The sequence below is a fragment of the Haemorhous mexicanus genome, chromosome 6 (genome assembly GCF_027477595.1).
Source record: "Haemorhous mexicanus isolate bHaeMex1 chromosome 6, bHaeMex1.pri, whole genome shotgun sequence".
In the NCBI taxonomy this organism is placed as follows: Eukaryota; Metazoa; Chordata; class Aves; order Passeriformes; family Fringillidae; genus Haemorhous; species Haemorhous mexicanus.
The window spans coordinates 50,679,949-50,701,777 of NC_082346.1; the positions used below are offsets into that span (position 1 = coordinate 50,679,949).

At 40.8% G+C, this 21,829-nt stretch overlaps 1 protein-coding gene across 3 annotated transcripts in view; it reads right to left on the reverse strand.

Moving 5' to 3' along the window:
• The window catches only part of BTBD7 (BTB domain containing 7), a 51,529-nt gene that overhangs the window by 6,024 nt on the left and 23,676 nt on the right, over positions 1–21,829 (reverse strand). For 2 of the 3 annotated variants that reach the window (XM_059850201.1, XM_059850200.1), the window contains exons 3-11: positions 20,533–21,612; positions 11,533–11,741; positions 10,299–10,374; positions 7,946–8,106; positions 7,500–7,643; positions 7,158–7,271; positions 5,455–5,644; positions 1,950–2,128; positions 871–1,302 (exon numbers count right to left, since the gene is read on the reverse strand). In XM_059850201.1, coding sequence (XP_059706184.1) covers positions 871–1,302; positions 1,950–2,128; positions 5,455–5,644; positions 7,158–7,271; positions 7,500–7,643; positions 7,946–8,106; positions 10,299–10,374; positions 11,533–11,741; positions 20,533–21,612 — 2,585 coding nt within the window. The remainder of the gene's footprint in view (positions 1–870; positions 1,303–1,949; positions 2,129–5,454; positions 5,645–7,157; positions 7,272–7,499; positions 7,644–7,945; positions 8,107–10,298; positions 10,375–11,532; positions 11,742–20,532; positions 21,613–21,829) is intronic. The other variant, XM_059850202.1, reaches the window with a different exon arrangement.

Below are 21,829 nucleotides of genomic sequence, written 5' to 3' on the forward strand. Positions count from 1 at the left end.
TTCACTGCAGAAATAAATTACGAAATTCTTCATTCAGCATTTCCTGTATTTCATAAAGCTATGTCTTTACTGGATATCCTATAGTCCACTGGTTTTATTGCATCATATTGTATTTCAGCAACTATAATGACTGCTTTTAAATGCTGTAACAAAGTTCTTTGTATTAGCAATTACCAATTTCTGCTTGCCAACTCCTTTTCAAATACTTCTCAGCTGTAAAGCTTTCGTACTTTTCACACACGTATAAAGGGCAACCTGTTTACTTCAGACTACTTACCTGTAAATAGCCAAAATATCCCCACTACTTCTACCTGTGAATTACAGGGTGCAGTCCACTACTGAAGCTGGCTTATGCTTTGTTTTAGTGTAGAGCAAACTACATTTGCTGCACAAGGGGTGGCTGAGGTCACTTGGTCTGTTCAGCCTAGAGGAGACTGAGGGAAGACCCCACTGCAGTTATAATTTCCTGTGAGGGGAAGAGGAGAGGCAGACACTGATCTCTCTTGTGAGCAGTGACAGGACTGAAAGGTTCTTCACCCAGAGGGTGGTTGGACACTGAAACAGACCCTGTGGGTCCCTTCCAACTTAGGATATTCTGCGATTCTATGATTTCAGAAGATTCCTTGAGTGCCATATGCCCCTCCAATAATGCTCCTGCTCTGGAATCTTTATTCTCCTAGGGATTAGGGCATGCCTTTGGGACAGAGAATGCTGACAGACAGTTCAGTAGAAAAACCTCCTAATCAACAAAGGTGCTGAATTTATTTAACAAAGCCAAGTTACTTCATCATAAGCATTCTCGCCAGTTCCTCCGATGAGATACTTTGAGTGGCAAGAAATAGGCAAAAAAGGAAAAATCCCAACACTTACTACTTGTTTCTCAGCTGCCATCACTGCCGCTGCTGCGGCCACGGTTTGGCGCCCCAGAGCCGCGGTGTTGGTGCAGTCGGGGGGCGCTGCCTTGGCGCCGGGCAGGTAAACGGGAGGGGCGGCCTTGGGGGCGGCCCGCGAGGAGTGGAACAGCGAGTGGTTACACGGGTAAGAAAAGGAACGGGAGGGATGTTGACTTGGCACCCTTTGCTTCCAGCCCACTTTGAACTGGTTGTGAATAGGAGTTGCTGGTGGGTGGTATGGAGGTGGAGGAGGGGGCAATGGTGGATGGAAGGCCACGAAAGAGTCCAGTTCTGTAAACATGGTTTCTGCAGTGGGAGTGCTGTTGACACGACATCGTCCAGACTGTCTCACTGTCAGCAGTGGGCTTTCATCCCCAAATCGCTCATCAGGAAAGAATTTGTGAGGATTCTGCAGAGGTAAAAGACCCAGCATGTTACAAGACAAAGTAGGAAGCCATCTAGAAAAATCTCCCCAACTAACACTCTCAGAAACACGCTAATACTGTAACTGCCTGGCTGTGCTAAATACCAGCTCACCAACACTCAAGGTGACTACAGCTACCATGCAAAACTGATTGGGGCTTTTCTAAAATAAGACAAGAAGCACCAGATTCACTGTAAGTTGACCAACAAATGCATTAGCTTTAGTACCAGTGTATAAACAGAAGAGGGATTTTTAGTTTCCCAGTCCTGACTTGTACTGTGCAGACCTACAGCATAAGCTACCACTTTTTCTCCTCTCTGTCTTAAGAATAAATAATAATCTAGGTTTCAAGTTATGGTTCTACTGTTCTCATCAACTGTATCTTTAGCAGTTTTATTTTGTCCCCAAGATTTGTATCAATAAGAGCCTCCTGAATGGCAATGACTCTTGAGAAAACTATTTATACATTGCACTTAGAGCTTTATAAAATCGCATGCATCAAATGCAACTGGCGTTTGCACCTGGACAGTCACGCAGGCATTTCAAAGCACTTGTGTGTATACACAGCAAGTACTCCTACTGCAGAGCACACAATCAAGTCCTTCCTGCTCTTACACAGCCATCCTTCATACCTGCAGGAGCTCAGCAGCAGCATCAGAAAGGCCGAATTCCCGCAGCACGCGGATCTGGATCTCGTAACTGACGGTGGCGCCTTCCCCACAGTTCAGAGCGTAGGCTCGCTGCACCTGCTCCGTGTGGCGCAGCTCCTGCAGCCGCCTGATCATCTCCTTCACAACCAGGAGATTGGGAACTGCAGGGATAACACAGAATGCAGGGGGGATAAGAGAGAGGCCTTTTTTTCAACTGTGAGACAGTAAAGTTGATTGCAACGGTTAGATTTATTCTGAAGGAAAAATCTAACATCAGGCCGCCTTGGCTTTTGTTTTATTTAAGAAGCATTCTGCAAAGAACTGTTCGGCTTTACACATGTTCCATGGAGCATCATTAAGCCACATGGGATAATGCACATAATACAAATGACAAAAAGATACACCACTTCTCCAGCTTCTGCTAGAATGAGCCCCAAATACAGCTTTCTTTGTAAACCCCTAATAATGCAGGAATTCCACGATTTGAGGTGGGGGCAGGATATCTTAAATAACGACTGAATGTTCCCTCATGAATTGCACAGGCCAAGAATTCATTGATTTTTTTGGCATACACTTCATACTTCTAATGCAGTTCTATAATCAAAAGACCATAACACCAGTATGTAACTAGAGAAAGGGCATTTTACAAAAGTTACACAAACTGTAAGCCAACAAAAATCTGTTAAAATTATGTTGTTTTATGCAGTCATATTGAAATAATTTTTAAAAAACCATTCCAAAGCAAAGTAATGTATAATTTTGGGTATTTATCTTGTTGCAAAACTTTCTCATGCCACTTCTTACATGGTTTGATGATGAATGATATTTCTCTGTGGTGTTTCTGTCCTAAGGAAAATGTGCATATAAAGAGAGAAGACAAATGCAGATCTCTGAGTGTGTAAGTCCTGGTGTCTGATCCTTTACCAGCTTTACAAGTGTTATGTATTACCATGACTAGACAGATGGCTGTAATGAAAGCTCATAAAAATTAAACAGATCATACACCAAGAACAGTGTGAAAGACATTTGCATAACAGAGAAGGAGAAACACCACACAATTACAACTAGTCCCAATTTCATGAAGTTTACATTGGTATGTGAAGGAGACATATATGTAGTGCAAAACATTCCCCTCCCTCAATGGGGCTCCTGTACTGAGAGGGGAGGGAAGGAACCCATTCTAACCAGTCTTCAAGGCTCTACCCTCCACACACTTAAATTCTTCTGAAAAAACCTGGTTTAGCAACCAGATGTTTAGCTATAGCCAGTATTTAGCTAATACTTAAAAAAGAGGATCTAAGAGAAGTCTGAAGCAGATCTCCAAACTAGAAGGCATAAAAATGATAGAAGGTTTTCATTAAAAAATACTGTCTTCTCAAACGCTAGCTTGTTTGGGTATTTTTTTACTATTATTCACGTAAAACACATGGAAGAAATATTATGTATATAAAAAAATACAATTATCTCAGTTAAAAGATTTCTAATTCAGACTGAAACTGGAAAATGCGTAAAGAAACCCAACCACTTGCAGAACCTGGCCTCAAGTTAGAGCAGGATTCAGCTGAACTAATTTTACAATAGTGTTGCAGGAAGAGCACTAAAACACACTGCCAGCAGGTTTGTGCAAATACAGTGCTCAGGCAGAAGGCAGGGACAGAGGGGAGCAGCCAAGCTGTGAAGCACCCCCTGCTCTGAGCCCGGCCCAAGGTCCATGGAAGCGATGCTGCCCAGCTCTGCCCCCAGCACTCCCTGCGCTCCATCCATGCTTCAGGATGGATTCCTGTACAAATTAGAGGCTGGGACAGGCTTTAATCTCCTCACATTAACTGGGCCCCATCTGCCCATTCTAGAAAAAAAGCACTGGCAAACCAATCAATTCTTTTGCTTAATTACAGGACTAAGCAAAGCAGACAGTTGCCAGGACACAATTCCTGCGCTCCAACTACTGGCCAGGCTCAGAGCTCGTATCTATGTTCAAATCAAAGGACTGGCAATAATTCCTACCTATTAAATTGTACAAAACCAAGACACAGGGGAGTTTCAGATTGGTCAATATGTCTCATGCTTGCCAACAGAGCTGTTTTTTTAAGAACATGAGAACTTTGGCAAAACACTGAAAACCTCTGAGAACCTGTTGCCTTTCTCAAATTCTTTGGAAATTAGGATTGAGGAAAGTGTTATCAAAGTCCTATTTTATATGAAATACTTTATATTCAATTCATCCTAAGTATATTAACATTTTTCTAGGGACGTAAATCCAAGTACTATAATGCACTGCTGAGATGCCACAGTTTTGCTGAGGGCTCCAGATCTCTAAACAAACAATTGGTACTTTTATCAATTTTTTCAAAAAGAAGTTCTCAGAAGCTCATTTTCAGCTTTATCAAGTTTCTTCCCAGACTACAAGAAGCAAACAGATCAAAACCAGTCTACAAATTTCCTTAGAAATCTTATAATTAAACAGTGTTTCAAATCTTCCTAACACTACAAATTAAGTTCTCTTGCAGCAATTTTAATCCATTACTTGGGTCCTGGGTCCAGCATCTGTAAGAATAGTTTATCTACTTCCTTTCAACATAGTTGACTGAAGAGAGACCTAAATTATATATAAAGAGCTTATAAAATGGGGAATGCCACAGGCACAGCATTTTCCTTCACAGAATAAAAATTTAATCTTGGTCATTTAGCTATCTAATCCTGCCCTCCAAAACATCCACTGACGCTGCCAACTTGTCATCAGTTGCAAGCTTTGCCAGTGTTTTCTCTATGCACACTGAGTACTAATGGGACAGGCGAAAGGCAAGAAGTGCTAGATGCTTTAGGAACCTCACTAGATGAATTCTTCCAGTCTGACACCAAAAGTTCATATGCATAAATGACGAAATACATTTAGTATATATTTTACTGGCTTGCCTATGGGGAATGTCACATCAATCATCCTGAAGTCAGGAGAGGCCATATTTACTTGAGCCTATAAAAATGCATTCTGACACATTCTTCCACAAGGAATTAAGTTGGTTTGGCTTCAAAGCTGAAGTGGATTTGGTAAATTGAAGTAAATGCGTTTTGAATTCTCATTTCCAGTACTTTCCTGCCATACTGAGTTCAGCTGATTTCCTTACAAGTTATGTTCTCTGGCTTTTGATTTCTGAAAGAAATTTTCCAGACTCACAGATCTTGCCTATATTGGACAACTGATTTGTAGACAACTGAGAACCCTTTAGAAAATTCTGAGAACGGAGAGCCAGGCACCAGCAAGCGTTCTACTGTGTTTAACCAGTCCAAGGGTTTTGTTGTCCAACTAGTTACTCTGCCATCCAAAACCAGTTAATGTCTTTAGGACAGACCAAAGCAGAAGGACTATTCCTGGTGCAGAACTACTCTCCGAGGAAATGATGAAGTTCAATAACTGACACTCGCTCCCCCCAGCCCCAAGCACCCACGCACTCCCAGGAGCTCACTCGGCACAGGACAATCAGGAGCTCACCTGGGATCTCGTTGGCTATAACTGAGGGAGGACTGCTCTGGTTGGTGCTGACTTGCTGGTGGGTGATGACGTGGCAGCACTGCGGCACCGCGTTGTTCACCATGTACAGCGTGTCGGGCACGTTGGACATCCGCACCATCCGCAGGCGCACCAGGTCCGTCTGCTCCACCATCATCTCATCCAGCACCGACTGCAACGACAGCACCAGAGCCTCTGAAGGCGCTGCACACACCCCGCTGCCACTGCTGCCAGCACAGCCCCAGCCACACAAGGCCAGCCATGTAACACCAGAGTAACTTTCTCAGGTCACAAACGTCTGGCTTTTTACCAGCATTTTATCGGCATTTTCTATTCCGTTTTCCAGGCATGATCATAGCTGAGTTTGAGCTTAGAGCAGGCAGGAGAATAGTCTGGGAAGGATGCTTTGTCTACTTTAACCTGTCAGACTAGAACTGACCTTCTCGAGGCCAGACCCTCTGGACTTAGGACAATTACTGCCTATGAGTCTCAACTTTCTGTGCCATTGAATAGAAGGCACTAGCCTGAAAATGAAACGTTTTCCTCAGACATGGAAAGAATAGAAAAGAATTTAGGCCTACCCTTTGAAGATTCTTACTTAAGATCAAACGAACTTATTTCAAAAAATGGGAGACTAGCAGGGGAGTTAAAAAAAAAAAAAAAAATCATTCATTCACAATTTTTTCATTTCACAATAATTAAACTATCTATAGGAGGAGTAAAGTTACCAGAGACTATGAGAGTCCTCCCTCTAAGGTTAATAAGCCTTAAAATTATTTAAAAATATAAACAGCATAATATGAAACCAGTACTAACAAGCAGAAATTCTGACAGGGATATGGGGATTTTAAGAATGCACTTTTTACTCTGGATAAATAGTAAAGCACTCCCATAGCATATAGCTGAAAACAAAGAGTCAAAGCTTTTATCATGCTTTTGTTTGTTTTAGCAATCCAAGATACAAAGAGAACATTTTAACCAGCTAGTCTTCTTTTGCTATTTTAGTGCCACTTGGTGCTCTCTAACTGCTCTGCCCAAAATGCAAAGGAGTTTTTTTTCTTCCCTTCCCTCACAGAGGATATCAACAACATCTTAAATCTTTAAAAAACATTTTCTCTCCTAGGCACAGGGCAAGAACTCCAAATTCACCAGAGCAGATGTCAGAGTCTGTAGGTGATGTGGATGTACACAGCTTCACCTGATCCTCTTGTTCTGTTGTCACCTGCACTGCTGGGACTCACAAGCTCTCAACTCAAGTCAGAGCCACCTGAAGTGGTGGCATTGGTCAGTGACACAAAAGGCTCCCATTCTATCCAACAGAACAGGGCACATTCCTGCCCCACACAGCACCATCTCCACCCTGCCACCAAACGTCAACACCAGAGATGCTACAAGATCTTCAGCTTGACAGTGCTCATGCAAGAAATTAAATGGGGAAGCGATTGCTTGAGAGGGAAACAAAGGGGGAAACAAATTCATTCAAACTGGACACAGGATATTTATTCCATTTTGCGGAGGATCACAAGATTTTGGGTATGTTCTGATTTAAACAAGATGATGAAATATCAGTCCTCTGCCGAGTGGAATAGCAGTTCCCCACCCAGCTCTGGTGGGAGCTGGGGAGCCTGAAAGAGCTGGCACCAAGGTTGCTGACTAGCTGCAGACTGGAACTCTCAGGCTCTCACCTTGCCATCCGCCTGCCAGGAGGGCTGCCGAGGAGCTGGGCCGGCAAACTGGCTGGAAACCAGGGAGGTTTCCCTCAGAACGTTGCTTTGTTTCCGGTGGAATTTCATCAAGATCTGTCTCGCAAACATTTCAATTTCGACAAAAAAAAATTTTGTTGAAATTTTTCTGACCAGTTCTAGAGACTTGAGCCTGATGATCAATCTTGTAAGTCTTGTTAAACTGAAAATGTTAGTATTTTAGGCCAGTACATGTAAAGAGACAAAACATCCCAAAATCTTTCCCTGTTTACAGAACCCCCTGATGATTCCAATCTGAGAACAGTCAAGTGTTGCTGATATTACCTTAGCCTCCTCCACATATGGTGAGAACAGTCTTGGCCGCACATATATTCCAGCATTTTTTTGCCGCAGCCAGGCATTTGACTTTCCACCTTCTGAAGTTGGTAGCATGTCTGAAGGAGGAGTACTAATCAGGCCTCTCTTCATCTTGAAGAATCAAGAAAGAGTTTTATGGTTTTTAAAATATTAATATGGCAAAAACTTGCAATAAATGCATTCTTTACACTGAATCCTTACACCACTGGTTTTTTTTTAGCCTTTTGATAGATTTTAAAGAACACAAAACCTAACCAGAAAAAGTGTTACACATCTATTACTCTCAATGATAACATTTTAGAAGTTAATCCTTAAAATAAACAAACAAAACCAACATCCAGCAAAGCAAGAAACCCCTCACACCTGAACACTGTAACATGCAGAGATGTATTTGTATGAAACTACTGACTTACTGCATCACTCAGTACTTCACTATTCATGGGTAAGATGTGCTCAATGCGGACAAAAGGTAAAAGCGGAGACAGGATCTCCCTCAGCTCTTCAATGTCAAGATCTCTCCTCTTCACACCTCTTTTATTCACACTGTGAGCAGTACCACTGAGTAAATTAGGCTCTGTGGGAAGGAACGAGACATGCTAAGTTTTCATCAGAAAGTTTAAAGAGGATAGCAGGAGGTACAGGGCTTACCTTACAGGGGAGGTTAAAGAAAAGGAGGAAAATTCTCATTTTATATTAGTAGGGCTCATCAGCACTGTTCCACAAAACTAACAACTGAACAGGGCACAGGGTGGTGGATTGGTCAAAGGTTGGACTCCATGATTCTGGAGGTCTTCTCCAACCTAAATGATTCCACGATTCTATCACATGCCTTAAAATCTTGTATGAAGCATCCACAAAGACAGGTTCAGTTTATACCAGCACAGGTCGCTGGCACAGCTGCCAGCTTCAAAGTGTAAGCCAGGCAGAAAATACAAACATAGCATCTGCCAAAAACATTTGGAAAGCTCTATTAAGAGCTATGCCATGAAAGCAGTTGTACTTCCCTGCTAGCAGATTCCCCAAGGACTCTCCTGCAGCTCCTCTGCCAATTCCCCAGCAGTTTTCAAAGACACTTTTTATCAATTAAGGCCTCAAGAGTCCTCAGGGATACATTATTCTAGTTTCCTTGTGTAACCCACCTCAGTAACATGGTGTCAAGCCCTCTCAAATTGATCTCATGGTCACAGGACACCTATTTGTACCAGGAGTGACATCATCCTGGAGACAGCAAGACGACCATGCAGTCCACATGTGTATCTTAGGTATTGTACCCAACCTGAATTTGACTGCCTAGTTTCCCTCTTTGAGGAAACCTGTCAAACATACCCACCCTGACTCAGTACATGCAGCTAAAGTTTTGGCCACAGCTTGTTACATTCTCTAATGCTTTGTGACACCATCACACATTCAGAGCTGCAATACAAGGAGTGCCACTGAGGAATTGAAATGAAATTACTAGACTAAATCTGGCCCTAATCTGACTGAATTTGGCGTCATCGTTATTTCTGCTTTTGCTTATTGTGTTTTCTCTTGATCCCAGATAAGAGATGTGAGCTGTTTACTTAATGAATGCCAGAGCAAGAAGCTGCACAGTGATCCCAAAGGAGCAGCTTCTGCCCCAGCCCAGGTCTGTTACTGTTTAACTGGCTCCATTATGTTCCAATGTGCCCTAGGACAAACACATGGGAAATTCTGTTTTGGAAATAGGTAAAAACTTACTCATGACACTAGAAACATATCCTTTAACTAACTTTTTGTTGCATTTCATAAAACACGTCCATGACAAAGCAGTAACAGTGGATTTCAGAAGCATGGCCAGCCTTCCCAAGGCAGTAGTTACACCAGTACTTTGTTTTTACTCAGGCAGGTTCTCCCCTTTCTGCTCCTCTTATGTCACTATGTGATTGACACTTTGTAGAGCAGATGAACTACAAGATTCTTGCATTTGTTATTTCAGACATACATGTTTAATCTAGTTCCCATATCCAACATGTGCAATATTGCCCTTGAAGTTACCACTGTAGCAATAATGTGCATCTAGGCACATAAAAACACATTTACATCTACTTTAGGGAAAACACTGGTGCCACTTGTTGGCTTGTTTCTCACTACCACAGATTCCTGTCAGAGAGACACTCAAACTGAAGTGAAAGGCTGACACAGTAAACTAAGAGTAAGACTACTGTGAGAAGCCTGCATAACAAGATACCACAGGGGGTTTTTATTTGATGAATTAGTTATAAGAAAAATAATTCTGAGACAAGAGGAAACCAACAAGATTTCAAAATCAGCCAGTCATAGAGGTTGAAAAGACCTCTAAATGTCTGTTTCAGTCACCACCACTGTCCTCTTCCTACACCTCCCCAGGTAAGGGACAACACACTGCCCTTCACTGCATCCAGCTGGGCAACCTGTGCCACTGGCTGACCACCTTCACAGTTTCTTGTATTTCAGTTGGTGCCTCACTGCCTCTCATCTTGTCCTGGGTGCCAAGAGAAAAGTGCTGCTCTATTTTCTTTGCTTCCTGCCATTAGATATTTATAGACTCTGCTAAGATCCCTAAGCCTTTTCTTCTTCAGGCTAAACAATCCCATCTCTCTCAGAATGCTGTGTTCTCATTTAGATAACAAAACCTTTAAAGAAAGCAAGAGCATTTGCTTTGTTTTGACTATACTATGGACAAAGTAGAGTCAATTTCCCTAAGACTCACCAAATAGAACTGCCATCAATTTTGGTTTATTACTGCACAGTTTAAAGGATCCTCACCTCGATCTGCTATCCTCTTCATCAACTGGTGCTCTCCCCATTTAATCAGATATTTAAGAATATCTTGTTCACTTGCCTGTAGAAAGAGTAAGCCAGTAAATCAGTATATGCCTAATGTCACATGCACACACACCAAAGAAAAAATAGAATCACAGGTCTTTTACAGGTCTAAAGAAACACAGTTGTACCTAAGCATGAAGTATTTGCCCTTTATGATCTGCTTACCACTTTCTCCTAATATTTTAAGCTGTACTATAGGTATATGACCATCATAATTTCTACATTCATATTACTTACTGAATCCCTACAAAGAAGGAGAAGTTTTGTACGGAAGGAAAAAATTTAACTTAGTACAGAAACTTACAGCTATAAAGTTGGAATTACTAAATTTAATTAAAAGGGGCAGTTCTACCTCCGGGTATTTCAACAAGCTTTTGTTTAACATCACAAATTCAGCAATATAAACTGTCATGGAAGATCCACAGTACAGTTAACTGTAATTTCTGAAATACTTCAAGTTAACAAAACTTTAAAAAAAACACTTTAAATAATCTCTAGCACTTAATCCTTTACAAAAAAAGTAAGATTGAGATTAATGCATTTAAAAAAAAAAATCTAGTAATCTTTAAGCTATTAAGACGTGGTCATCCTTATAAAGATATCTCCCCTGAAGAGCAATGGTAGCAAAAATCCTGTATCTTTCTGTTGGCCAGTACAGTTCTCTCCCCCTAAACCCACACAATCACTGAAGGCAAGTCACCAAAAAAAAAAATAAATTGTGCAATACTTGTCAGAGATGGTATTTTTCTCTCTCCATGAAAATAAATTGAGTTTTCTGAACCATTTCCAGTTTATTAGCTCCTACTGCCCCAAATTAGCATGTGTTGCTACAGCAAAACTACTCCCATCATGTAATTTTATAAATCTCTTAAACAGGCAAGGCAAATGTTAGATTCAGAAATGCTTTGTTTAAAATAATTTTCATGCATTTATAAACTATTATTAGGCTTCTAAGCAACAGCATATACCACATTTGGGTTGTGTTACAAACCAAGAACAAAACAATTTTCCTAATCACTACTTCCATTTAATTTTTACATATTATAGAAGGAGTGCTTAGTGTGTACAAGCCCTCCTTAGCCTACAATTTAAAATCAACTACTTCCAAGCATTTCCAATCATGGTAGAACACATCCTGCTAGTTCTAGCAGCTGTACTCTGCACTGCAGGTTACCTGTAGATAGTCAGACTGAATGGCTGTGAGCAGGTGGTCCTTGCTGAGCTCGTAGAAGACCTCTGAAGTCATGACCTGGGTAAACTCCTCACAGAGGAAATGCAGTGCCTGCCGGTGCACCCACTTGGAACCGTAGGGCTGAGAGCTCCACTTCAGAATGGCAATCAAGGTGTCCAGGGAGATGCTCTCAGCAATGATATCTTCACAACCTACCAAACAAGTGCAGCAAACAACAGTGCTGTTACAGAGGCACTTTGACCCTGAAGGAATAATACACGTGGCTAAATCTGTAGTAGAAAGGGTTATGTACACTCAGTGAGACTAAAGACTGGTGCCCTACAGATCAAGGTTGGGAACAAGGTATTATTTTGACTAGAAGTACAATAATTTTAAGTTTATGATTCCAGCTATACAGTTGTTCATTTTTTAAAGGCACATGAAGCATCATGGCTGCTGGCAAGCCTGGATAAACAACTGGAAAGCTAGTTCAACCCAATCAGAATCCCCTTTGGTTATCTGAGTGTTTAACACATTTTAACACTGAGAATTTGAGTCACTATTGCTCACAGCAGATTCAAAGAAACCCATGAACTGTAACAAAGGTATCACTTTGCTCATGGACCTTCCTGAGACAGACCATGCAGAGGAGAAGAAACATAAGCTGTAACAGTGCTGGTACTCAGCTACTCAGTACAGGATGAGGGCAGCAAAGCATCATTTTCTGACTCACAGAAAAGGCAGGAAGCAGTAGATTGCTGCTCCAGGCCACCATGATGGCCACAGTACACAGCAAGGCACAGAGGGTGCCAGGACAGGGAGCACATTCTCTGACAGGGAAGCAGAAAGGAGGCAGATTTATGAAGAGTCTGCTACAGTTTCTTCCTACCCACTGCTTTATTAGGACTTACTCTTTCACAGGGTACACATCTTCTGAAGGACAGAGAGTATAGTTAAAACTCCTGAAGGGAAATGGAGCTGATATGGAAGAAATGAGGGAAGACATGCTGTGGGAAGGCTGAAAACATGGGAACTTGGGACTAAGGAGTTAAGACAGATGATACCACAACACTGATAACTTGGAGTCTCCAATAGCACTTTGTTGCTTTCCATTGTACATCTGGTTTTGCACAAAGACAGCAATTTAAAGAAAAAAATTCTCAGAATTATACATTCCAGTCTCAACCCACTACAGCCACAAAATTACAGTTGTGTTTATGCTTATAAGAGGAGCCTAGAGAGTTCAGAGCTACATGTCTACACTGCAATTTTACTTCTTACACATCATCACTTTTCTCTCAGTTTCAAAGATACCTAAAACCTAAACTTCGTTGTTTAGGGATGTGTATAGCATTACTAAGCTCTTGAAATAAGTTGAGTAAAAAAGTGCTTTGTACAGTAATCTCAGCCCTAGTCAAGGCAAAGACAGGTCTCCTGATGCTACATATTTTGGTACTGGCTGCATACAGATAAAACACACTAGCAACTATTAACAGAAATGAAAGAAAAGTCTTACTTTTCTACATAGGGCAGCATACAGAATATAGGAATATATAAGAATATATGTTCATTCCATTTCCATCATAATAATGTGAAAGCTATGGATTAGGTAGTAACAAGTGAACAAGCCTCTTCAAGTAGAAGGGAACCTGTCAAAGGAGCTACTACTCAGAAGTCACTAAAATGGGAATTTAAACAGGAGGGTTAAGAAGGCAGTAGAAAACAACAGTTTAAACATGAGACTGGTTATAAATATACCTGTCCTATTAGACACACGTATTTGTACCCAATACTATAACAACCACAATGTGGTAATTTTAAGAACAACATTCTACCACTTCTACCATTTTCTAAGCTTTTCAGGAATGTGCCTGAATGTATACACAATTTTGGACACAATCTTTATTAAATAAAGCAATTTATAAGAGTAATGTCTGTCCCCCAACAGTAATGCATTTTACACCAGTTCATATTTAAACCAAACTTTCCTCAACAAGCAGCTGGATGATTTTTTTTTCACATGTATGATTCACCTAAGAAAAGGAAGCCGGACTGCAGCCACTGACAGAAGGGCTACCCAAAGCACACACATTTGTGACCCTTGCAGCACATGCAGCATTACACTGTGCATTTGCTTCCAACAAAGGGGTGAGTGGTGAGTCATGTTTCAACACAACTGCTTTGTCCTCCACCATTTCCATACTGAAATAGTGTGGTACTTCTCAGTGCCACCTATCTCCATGAGGTTACTATTAGCATTACTACTGCTAGCAAGAACAGATGATTCATTATAGATACCGACCTCTAACCTGCATGGCAAGCACTGGCCTTAAGTGAGCAGGGCACAGGCAACAAAGCTGGGTCAGAGGCACTTGGAACATCACTCCAGTCATCACCAGGACAGGTAAGGACAATGAGAACTGTTCTGAAATACATTCCCTGGGCTAAGGTCCAGGTTAGTGATACTGCCCCCTCTAGAAGGGGGAATTCCCCAGATTCCTAAAGGATGAAATCTTAAGTCTTAAAAAGTTCTGGTCAAGAATCTGACAAACAGCCTTAAACAAACAAACAGTAAGCAACTAAACCATCCAAAACTCAACTTATCATCAAAAAAAGCTCAAAATACTTCAGCATGTGTCAGAAACAGAGTAAATAAAGTCTGAAGCTTTCCACTTCAGGATCCATTTTTACCCAAACAGCAAAAGGCTGACATTGCATTTAACTTTGTCATGTGAGTCTCTCTCAGCTTTCCTTTTGGGGCTCAATAAAGGAAAATGTTAAGTTAGCAGCAAACCTGGCACATGAATGAAAGCAGTGACTAGTTGCAATTTGCTTGAGAGAAGTTTGACTCCCATGAATAAGAAACAAAATAGTTGGAAACCATTATTTAGGGTCATCTGCACTCAGCCTTCCCCTGCTAAATCCAAACAATTTTTTGCATGCAATTATTCTGCTTGCATGCAAGATGACTTCAACAGAAACTGCATTCCCTTGAACTCTAAACATCACACATATAAGGACTGCTCCATTTCAAAGGCAGCAAACCCATACACTGAAATCAGTCACCAGAAAATTCAAACTACAAGAGTAGAAACTTATCTCAAAATTAATGCCATTCCTAGAATTTCATCTGACATTTATTTTTGAAGATGCCTGCCCCCTGAAAAGACACCAGAAATGCAGTTCCAAAGATCTGAGCAACACCAATTTATAGAAACAGCATAAGGTCAGTCTCAATTCTTCTGTCAAGTTCAATTATTGCACAACTAACAATAATATGACATCAGGCAAAAAGCTCACTAAGGATGACTAGCAAATGAAACAGTCCTCTTCCCAAGTAATTTTAGCAATGGGTCAGAAGTGTGCGATTATTAAAAGCATTTCTTCTGAAGTAAGCATACGGTAATGATTAAAGCATTTTTTGAGCTTTTAAATAAATTGGGGCAACCCAATTCTAGCTATGGAAGGAATCCAATTTCCTTTCTTCTTTGGCAGAGCTTTTTTCTGCTTTAACAATCAGCCACTTGGCAAAAAAAGTAGTCATCTAATAGCCACAATACTGCTCTTCACAGTGGAATAGAGCACTTTTTCCTGTGAATATTATTTTTTGATACTCAGGCAGTAACAACCTTCCCAAGATCCATTTGCAGTGTCCCACAAGCTTCTGTGACCATTACTATCCTTCAGAGATTCAACCTGGAATCTACAAAAGGGAAAGATAACTATTACATTTTGCACAAATTATGCTATTCCATGCACTCCTTTTGCTGGATGCCAGTGCACCCTTCCTACCATCAGGCCCTGGCTGCTTCCACAGTTCTCCCCCAAATGCAGCCCCACAGTCCTTCCAGACAGAAACAGCTTGAGCCCATGTTTAGCATTCTAGCTAGTGGCTTGGGATCAGGACAGCTGACCTGAAGATACCTTCTGAAGACCTACTGAAGATAAGTCAACTGCCTTCAACAATTAGCAGAAGTGGCATTAAGCAAACCTTTTACTGCAAAACTCTTAGCTTGATTTAACTCATTCTGTAGTGAAGACTTTGCTCCTAAACTTGTGCACACCAGTGAAGCCAATGAAAAAAAAGCAGTAAGAATTAATCTTAACACTGAACTGAAATCTAGAAGCTATTCAATGTTTTTTAAGTTTGTCACATTAGGAGACACCATGCTGGCAATTACAGGAACCATAGTTTTTTAATTTTTTTTAATATTCTTGTCAAGACTAAACTCAACACCTAAAATAAAAGCAAAGTAAAGCAAAAAGTCAGAAATTGAGGGGTTTTTTGTCAATCTTACTTTAGAAAACTTCTTTGAATCAGGTGACAGAAAAGGTTCTCAGGCAAAACTATTTCATAAGGTCCCAGTATCCAAAAGCCTATCACAGCAAAACATCCTGTACCACCACCTCAGTGGGACTACTCATGACAGTGGGTGACAGGGCCAAGATGCAGCAGAGGATTCATATACGTAATACAGCTATCTAATAAAACTAACATGCCTGAAATCAAACTTTCCTGCCACAGCAGGGCAGTCCAGTAAGACTGGAAGTGGAGAGTATTTTAACAATGTGTGATGAACAGGACTAGGGAACTGATTTCATTTGAGTAACTGTACTACAGAAGAGCAAGGGATAAGTGATATTAAACCAAATCTTTGTGAATCAATGTATGTACCAGTACAATTGAGAGAGAGCAGCAAGGTAGGATGAAGACAGAAAAACTATAGCAGAGGGCAGAAACAGGCAGGCAGAGCACAGAAACATCCCACTAAGAGATGTGCTCCAACCTCCTCAAGAGGGCCCTAGTGCTCATAGCCTCTGTGAAAGCCCTGAAGACTTTCACTTCTGACAGTAAAAATTACCAGAGCACCCCTAAGATCAGTGACAGTCCTATTAGGTACAAATGGGTTTCAGTATGATCAGCTCTATTGACCAGATATGCTTGCTGATTAGTTCATTTACTCAAATTAGTTCATTGAAAGATTCACTTCAGTTTCTCTTGAAAGATAAGCGACAATCCTCAGCGAAAACAAATCAAGATAAAGGCAGAGGAAATTCTAGATAAAGGTTGTCCTACTTTACTTGGACGGTAAAGATTCATTGCACATACTCATCACCATCTTCACCACAGGAAAATTACCAATTAAATCACAACAGTCAGAAAAATGAGTATCACTGTGTTAGGAATGGGAAAATTTCCATGGAAATAGTCGAAGCTGAATCATCTGCTGAAACTGAAGAAAAATTACAACATCTGGATACTGAGAAAGGTCCCTGAAGACAAATCAAACTAAAATCTGTTGAAAATAAAAACAGCTGATCAGAAGCTTTAAAATTCATCAATTTCACTTGACACTTAGTTACAAACACCCAGGCAAAACTGAGTGGAAGTGAGAAAAACGAACTGGAAAGAGAGCCCAGACTTAACATAATAAGCCCAAAATATTTTCCCCGAAACCAGGGAGACAAGTCTTCGCAAGTTCGCAATTGGCCAGCAGGAGTGAACTGAAACAAAAAACTTCAGCCGAGGGTGTGGAAATCTAGAGAAGAAACTTAAGACATCAGCTACTGCAAAAGCCAGCTGATGGGATCAGTCAGTACTTGGGGAGAACTGGACACCTGCTGCAGCACAGAGTGGAAAAACACTGCCAGAGATCACAGCTAAGAGATGTCAGGAGAACTGCCTGCTCAGTGACCTCCAACACCTACACAATGCTGTCTCTTCCCCATCACTCTGCATAACATCTAGAAGTCAGATGTTTGAGTGACAGCTTCCAGCATGGAAGTCTCCTAGCTGTGAAATCAGGGAATAGGATGGACACCACTGAAATGAAGATCTCCCATGTACCTCATGTTAAGTATCATATAAGTGAGGACAAGATGTTACAATTAAGTCAGAAGCAAGAACAGCGGTCATGACTAAAGCACATCTTTAAGTGACCTCAGTCACATGCAGGCATATAGTTTTCCCTGACCAAAAAAGCTTCCTCTTAATTTTGATTATAAGATTACACCAGAACAGTTCTTCCATGTCTGCATAGTACCAGTGACCTAAACATGAACTCTGCAAGTTAAGTATGAAACTATTAGATTCTGATTCCACTGGCATATACAGATCTACACAGTGCTTTCTACTTTCTCCTGTAGCTAGGGAATGCAGCACCAATTTGTAAAATCCTAATTAGGTGAAGTTAACATCTAGAATTTCAATATCTGAAGGAGTGCCAAACCTACATTTTTTAGTATTTGATAATTTAATAGATTTCAACACTTGCTGATTTTACTGCATTTCTCCCCTGTGTGTAACAACAGCCCCACCCCTCAATCTCACTACTTTTGCGGTCAGAAAGGGATTTACTATGGAAAGAAGAAAACCTCTGAATGCCACTACATCCCTCTACCTGCTCCCTATGACCACCCCCAAAACACTACAGCTCCAGTTCACCCAGACAGCCACCAACACCGAGCCTGCACTGCTGCACTCGTGGGCTCCAGCCACTCAAGTGTGCTGCTGAAGTGCAAGCCCAGTGCAGCTCCTGCTGCTGCCTATCCTATTACTCTCCTAGAGGTAGTACTGGGGGACAACTTCCAGGAAAAAGTAGAGATCTTGTTACCACTGACTCATGGAATATCCATTCCAGAGCAGCACCGTTCTGTAGTGCATTACTGAAAAGAGTGCCAGTTTAGGACATTCTGATCCAAGTGAGCTCAACTTAAAGTGAGCAGAAACAAACTCAACACCAAATAAAATATCAGGTCATTTTTCAGTATTTACTAACATATAGATAGGAAAATGGTTTTTATTTTCTAAGTTTACCTAAGTTTCTCTTGAAAGTTCTCTATCTGTCATTGCTTTTCTGCTTTGCTATAACTGACACTGCTACATCAGAGCACCTCCAGATCACAGTTGTTCCAGTTTAGGTTTCCAATCTGAGGAAAAGAATTGCACCCTGTTCATTTATGAAACAGTGCAAAATTATTCAGTGTCTCACTGAGGGTTTCATTCACTATTTAATTCTCTCATTAGTATTCCCTGACCACGTTAAATACTTTTAGCACACATCAAAATAGAGAAGCTTCATCACCTTTTTAATTTCAACTAATTTTTCTTTCTGGCTTTAAGCTGATCTACAGAGTTGTTCTCAAGTACTATTAGCCTGTGCATATGATATAGAAATTAACTTAATACCATAGTTCAACTATAGTAAAACTTCTTGCCCCTTCTGAAACATACTGAGAAGGAAACAACAGAAATAAGAAATACACAAATAGAGAAGAGAGGATCTGAAGGAGTGCCATGATGTTGATCAAAGTACTGGAGAACTCAGCCTACGAGGAAAGACTGAAGGAAGTCAGGTCTCTTCTCCCTCAAGAACAGAAGGCTCAGGGGACCTTGTCACATTATTCCCAGACCTTGAGCTACTGTAGGGCACCTATAAGGAGGACAGAGGTTCTCTTCTCTAAAGAAGCCACATGAAGGGGCAGGTGTAAATTGCACTGGAAAACATCTCAACAAAAAATGTTTTTGCAATGAGAACAATCACTTCATCAGGACAATCTCCCCAAGGACACACCACTGGTGGTTTTCAAGAAGTGACTGGACAGAATGTTGGACAATGTCACCTAAGCTCACTTTCTCTCTTGGATAGGTTGGATCCCATGATCTTTTGAAGCCCCTTCTAACCTGGGCTGCTCTGTGATCGGATGATTCTGAGCCTAAGAACAGCCCAATTGCATCCTGTAGCATGTTGCCTCAGAAAACACATCCCCTTTGATCTGTGCCAGTTTTATTGCAGTACAATTATTTCAGCTTTCAGCACAATCTGAAAATTAGTTTCCTAATGGCAAACTCCACATGAGCTACAGCAGTTCTGTTAGTTTCTCATATCCTTATCACTCCCAGTTTCATGTAACTATTAGGGGAACTCATTAAAAATATGACCTCTTCCTGCAGTGCTTACACCGCCCTTTCCTGTCCGCTCTTTATCAAGTTTCCTATTTTACTCAGAACTACTTTATAGCTTACAATATAAGGTTTCAATCTTGCCAAACTTAATTTGACAGCTAGAAGTTATGAATGTACAGACCTACTGTAAAAAGTTACTTTTCTTAAAAAAATTAAAATATTTAAAACAAATTATGTTGCTGATGTATCAGCAAGTTCCATTTTCCCTTTCTCAGCTCAAAAGTAAAATTCTTATTCCCCATCAGCAAGGCCTGAAGCCATTCTCATACTTCATTATACATCATATGGCCACTAAATAGCTCAAACACCAACAGACAAAACTGCAGACAAAACTCCTGCCACCACAAGAAGCACCATTAGTGCACTGATCAGTGCTTGGACACCTCAGCTGAGATTGCAGTAATTCAGGTCAGGAGGTCATATGTAATCAAGATTTGAATGATCTTCAAGAATAGCGGAAGTAGTAAAACTTTCTAAACTTAATGTCTGAATATACTGACTGACCCTGCCTTCAGCTCTCTTCATAGACAGGCAGACATTAAAGACCTAAGACTACTGCAATTAAGCTGCTTAAATTTTCCTTCCAACAGCAAGACTGCAGGGTTGGTGTCTTTGACATAAACCACAGAAATAGTAATTCATGTTTACCACCCTGTTAGCATATACGGACACTTCCTAACAAGCCTAAATATTTCCTCCTCTTAGCAAGGATCTCTTTGTAGTTTACACCCAGAAAATGGATTACAGAAAGCAGATAGGCATTAGAAATATCAAGACCAGTTATACATACTAGAAAAAATTAACATGCTTTGCATGCTTCAACGATGATGTGCCATACAACTATATCTCTTGCATGGCATTTCTTCTGTCCCTAGAAAACAGAAGCATTATTGACAATTTACAGATGGAAAACGAACTCCATTTCTAAAGGAACTGTCAGCCACTGACAGCTGACAATAAGCATCCCTACAGTGCAAAATTGCTAAAACTTGTTCTAATAAGGTCATATATTCTACAACGAGGACAGTATTACATACCTTGTGCAAGCATGTTAAACTCCAAGAACAGTGCTATGTGATAAAGCTCCATGGCTTCTTCAGCCCTAGTCATGTTTACTTTTCCTGCTACAAGAGCCTGAACTTCACTTAAACTGCCCACCGAAGGACTGGAGTGCAAAACGGAGAGGTCTACCACATCTGTATACATACAGTTCAAAATGACCTTAGCATATTTTTTTGGTATAATAGATTCATCCAATATAATTCTAGTTGGAGTCCGTAGAGTTCGGTCTGTGATTTCTTCACCAGTTCGTATCCTTCTCTGCAGCAAGTGACGGAAAAAGGGAGATCGTGATGAAATAATAGCTTTGTGAGCTCTGAGCTCTTCATCTAGACAGTTCTGACTTCCACCAAAAGTTTCAACCAAGTCAGAGTTGGATGAAAAGCTAAGAACCACATCGTAGTAGCACATATAATCAAACAGGGCGCGCATGTCAACATCTAAGGAATTTGGTGTTCCAAATTCTTCACTAAGCTGCACAAGAATATCAACATTTTGGAATCTCGAATCCTCCATTCCAAACTCGCCCGTATAAAGGTAGTGTAACAAAGCAGAAAACATAGGCATATCTATGCCAGCTGTGTTAATATCCATTATTATTTCAGCCCCATACTCTGGAGAGGAAGAAAGCAGCGTCTTAAAAAATGGACATCTTGCCGCCAATATCGCACGATGCACAGGAAAACAAGTTTCTTGAAATATTAAGTCTACATCGGTACAATATTTGTATTGATAAAGTTCAGCCATGTCTTTTTGTAGCGTCCTGGCTTCTGGTCTTGCCAAATTAGCTTGTAGATAAAGTTCCTTTAAGGCTGATGTTCCTTCGTATTCTTCTACTAACGCATTAACATCTCTGACATCCCAGCCTGAGAGGAGCTCACGCATCTGCTTGGCATGGTCAGCAGATCGGCTCGATTTCCGACGCTTAATGAATTTCTTTTTGAGGGTCGCAAGGCCAGAGGTTTTCTTTTTCTTGTCTTGAGGTTTCTCGTGGCCATGGTCAAGGCTATACAGCTTTGATTCACAGCCAAAACCTTGATGAGAGTAGGATGATGTTCCTAAAGGCAAAAAGAAAAATTGAACAGAATATTTATTCTTTAAATTCAAAAGGAAGGTCCATAACACCTAAATACTCCATCAATGATTCTGCAAGGTATACAGTTCTTCCTTCTCCTCACATCAGATAATTTAACAACTGAAAACCTGACTGAAGCCTTTTCTGGCCATTAAGAACAAAGCCTTTTACTTGCATCTACAAAGTTTGTAGTTTGCTGG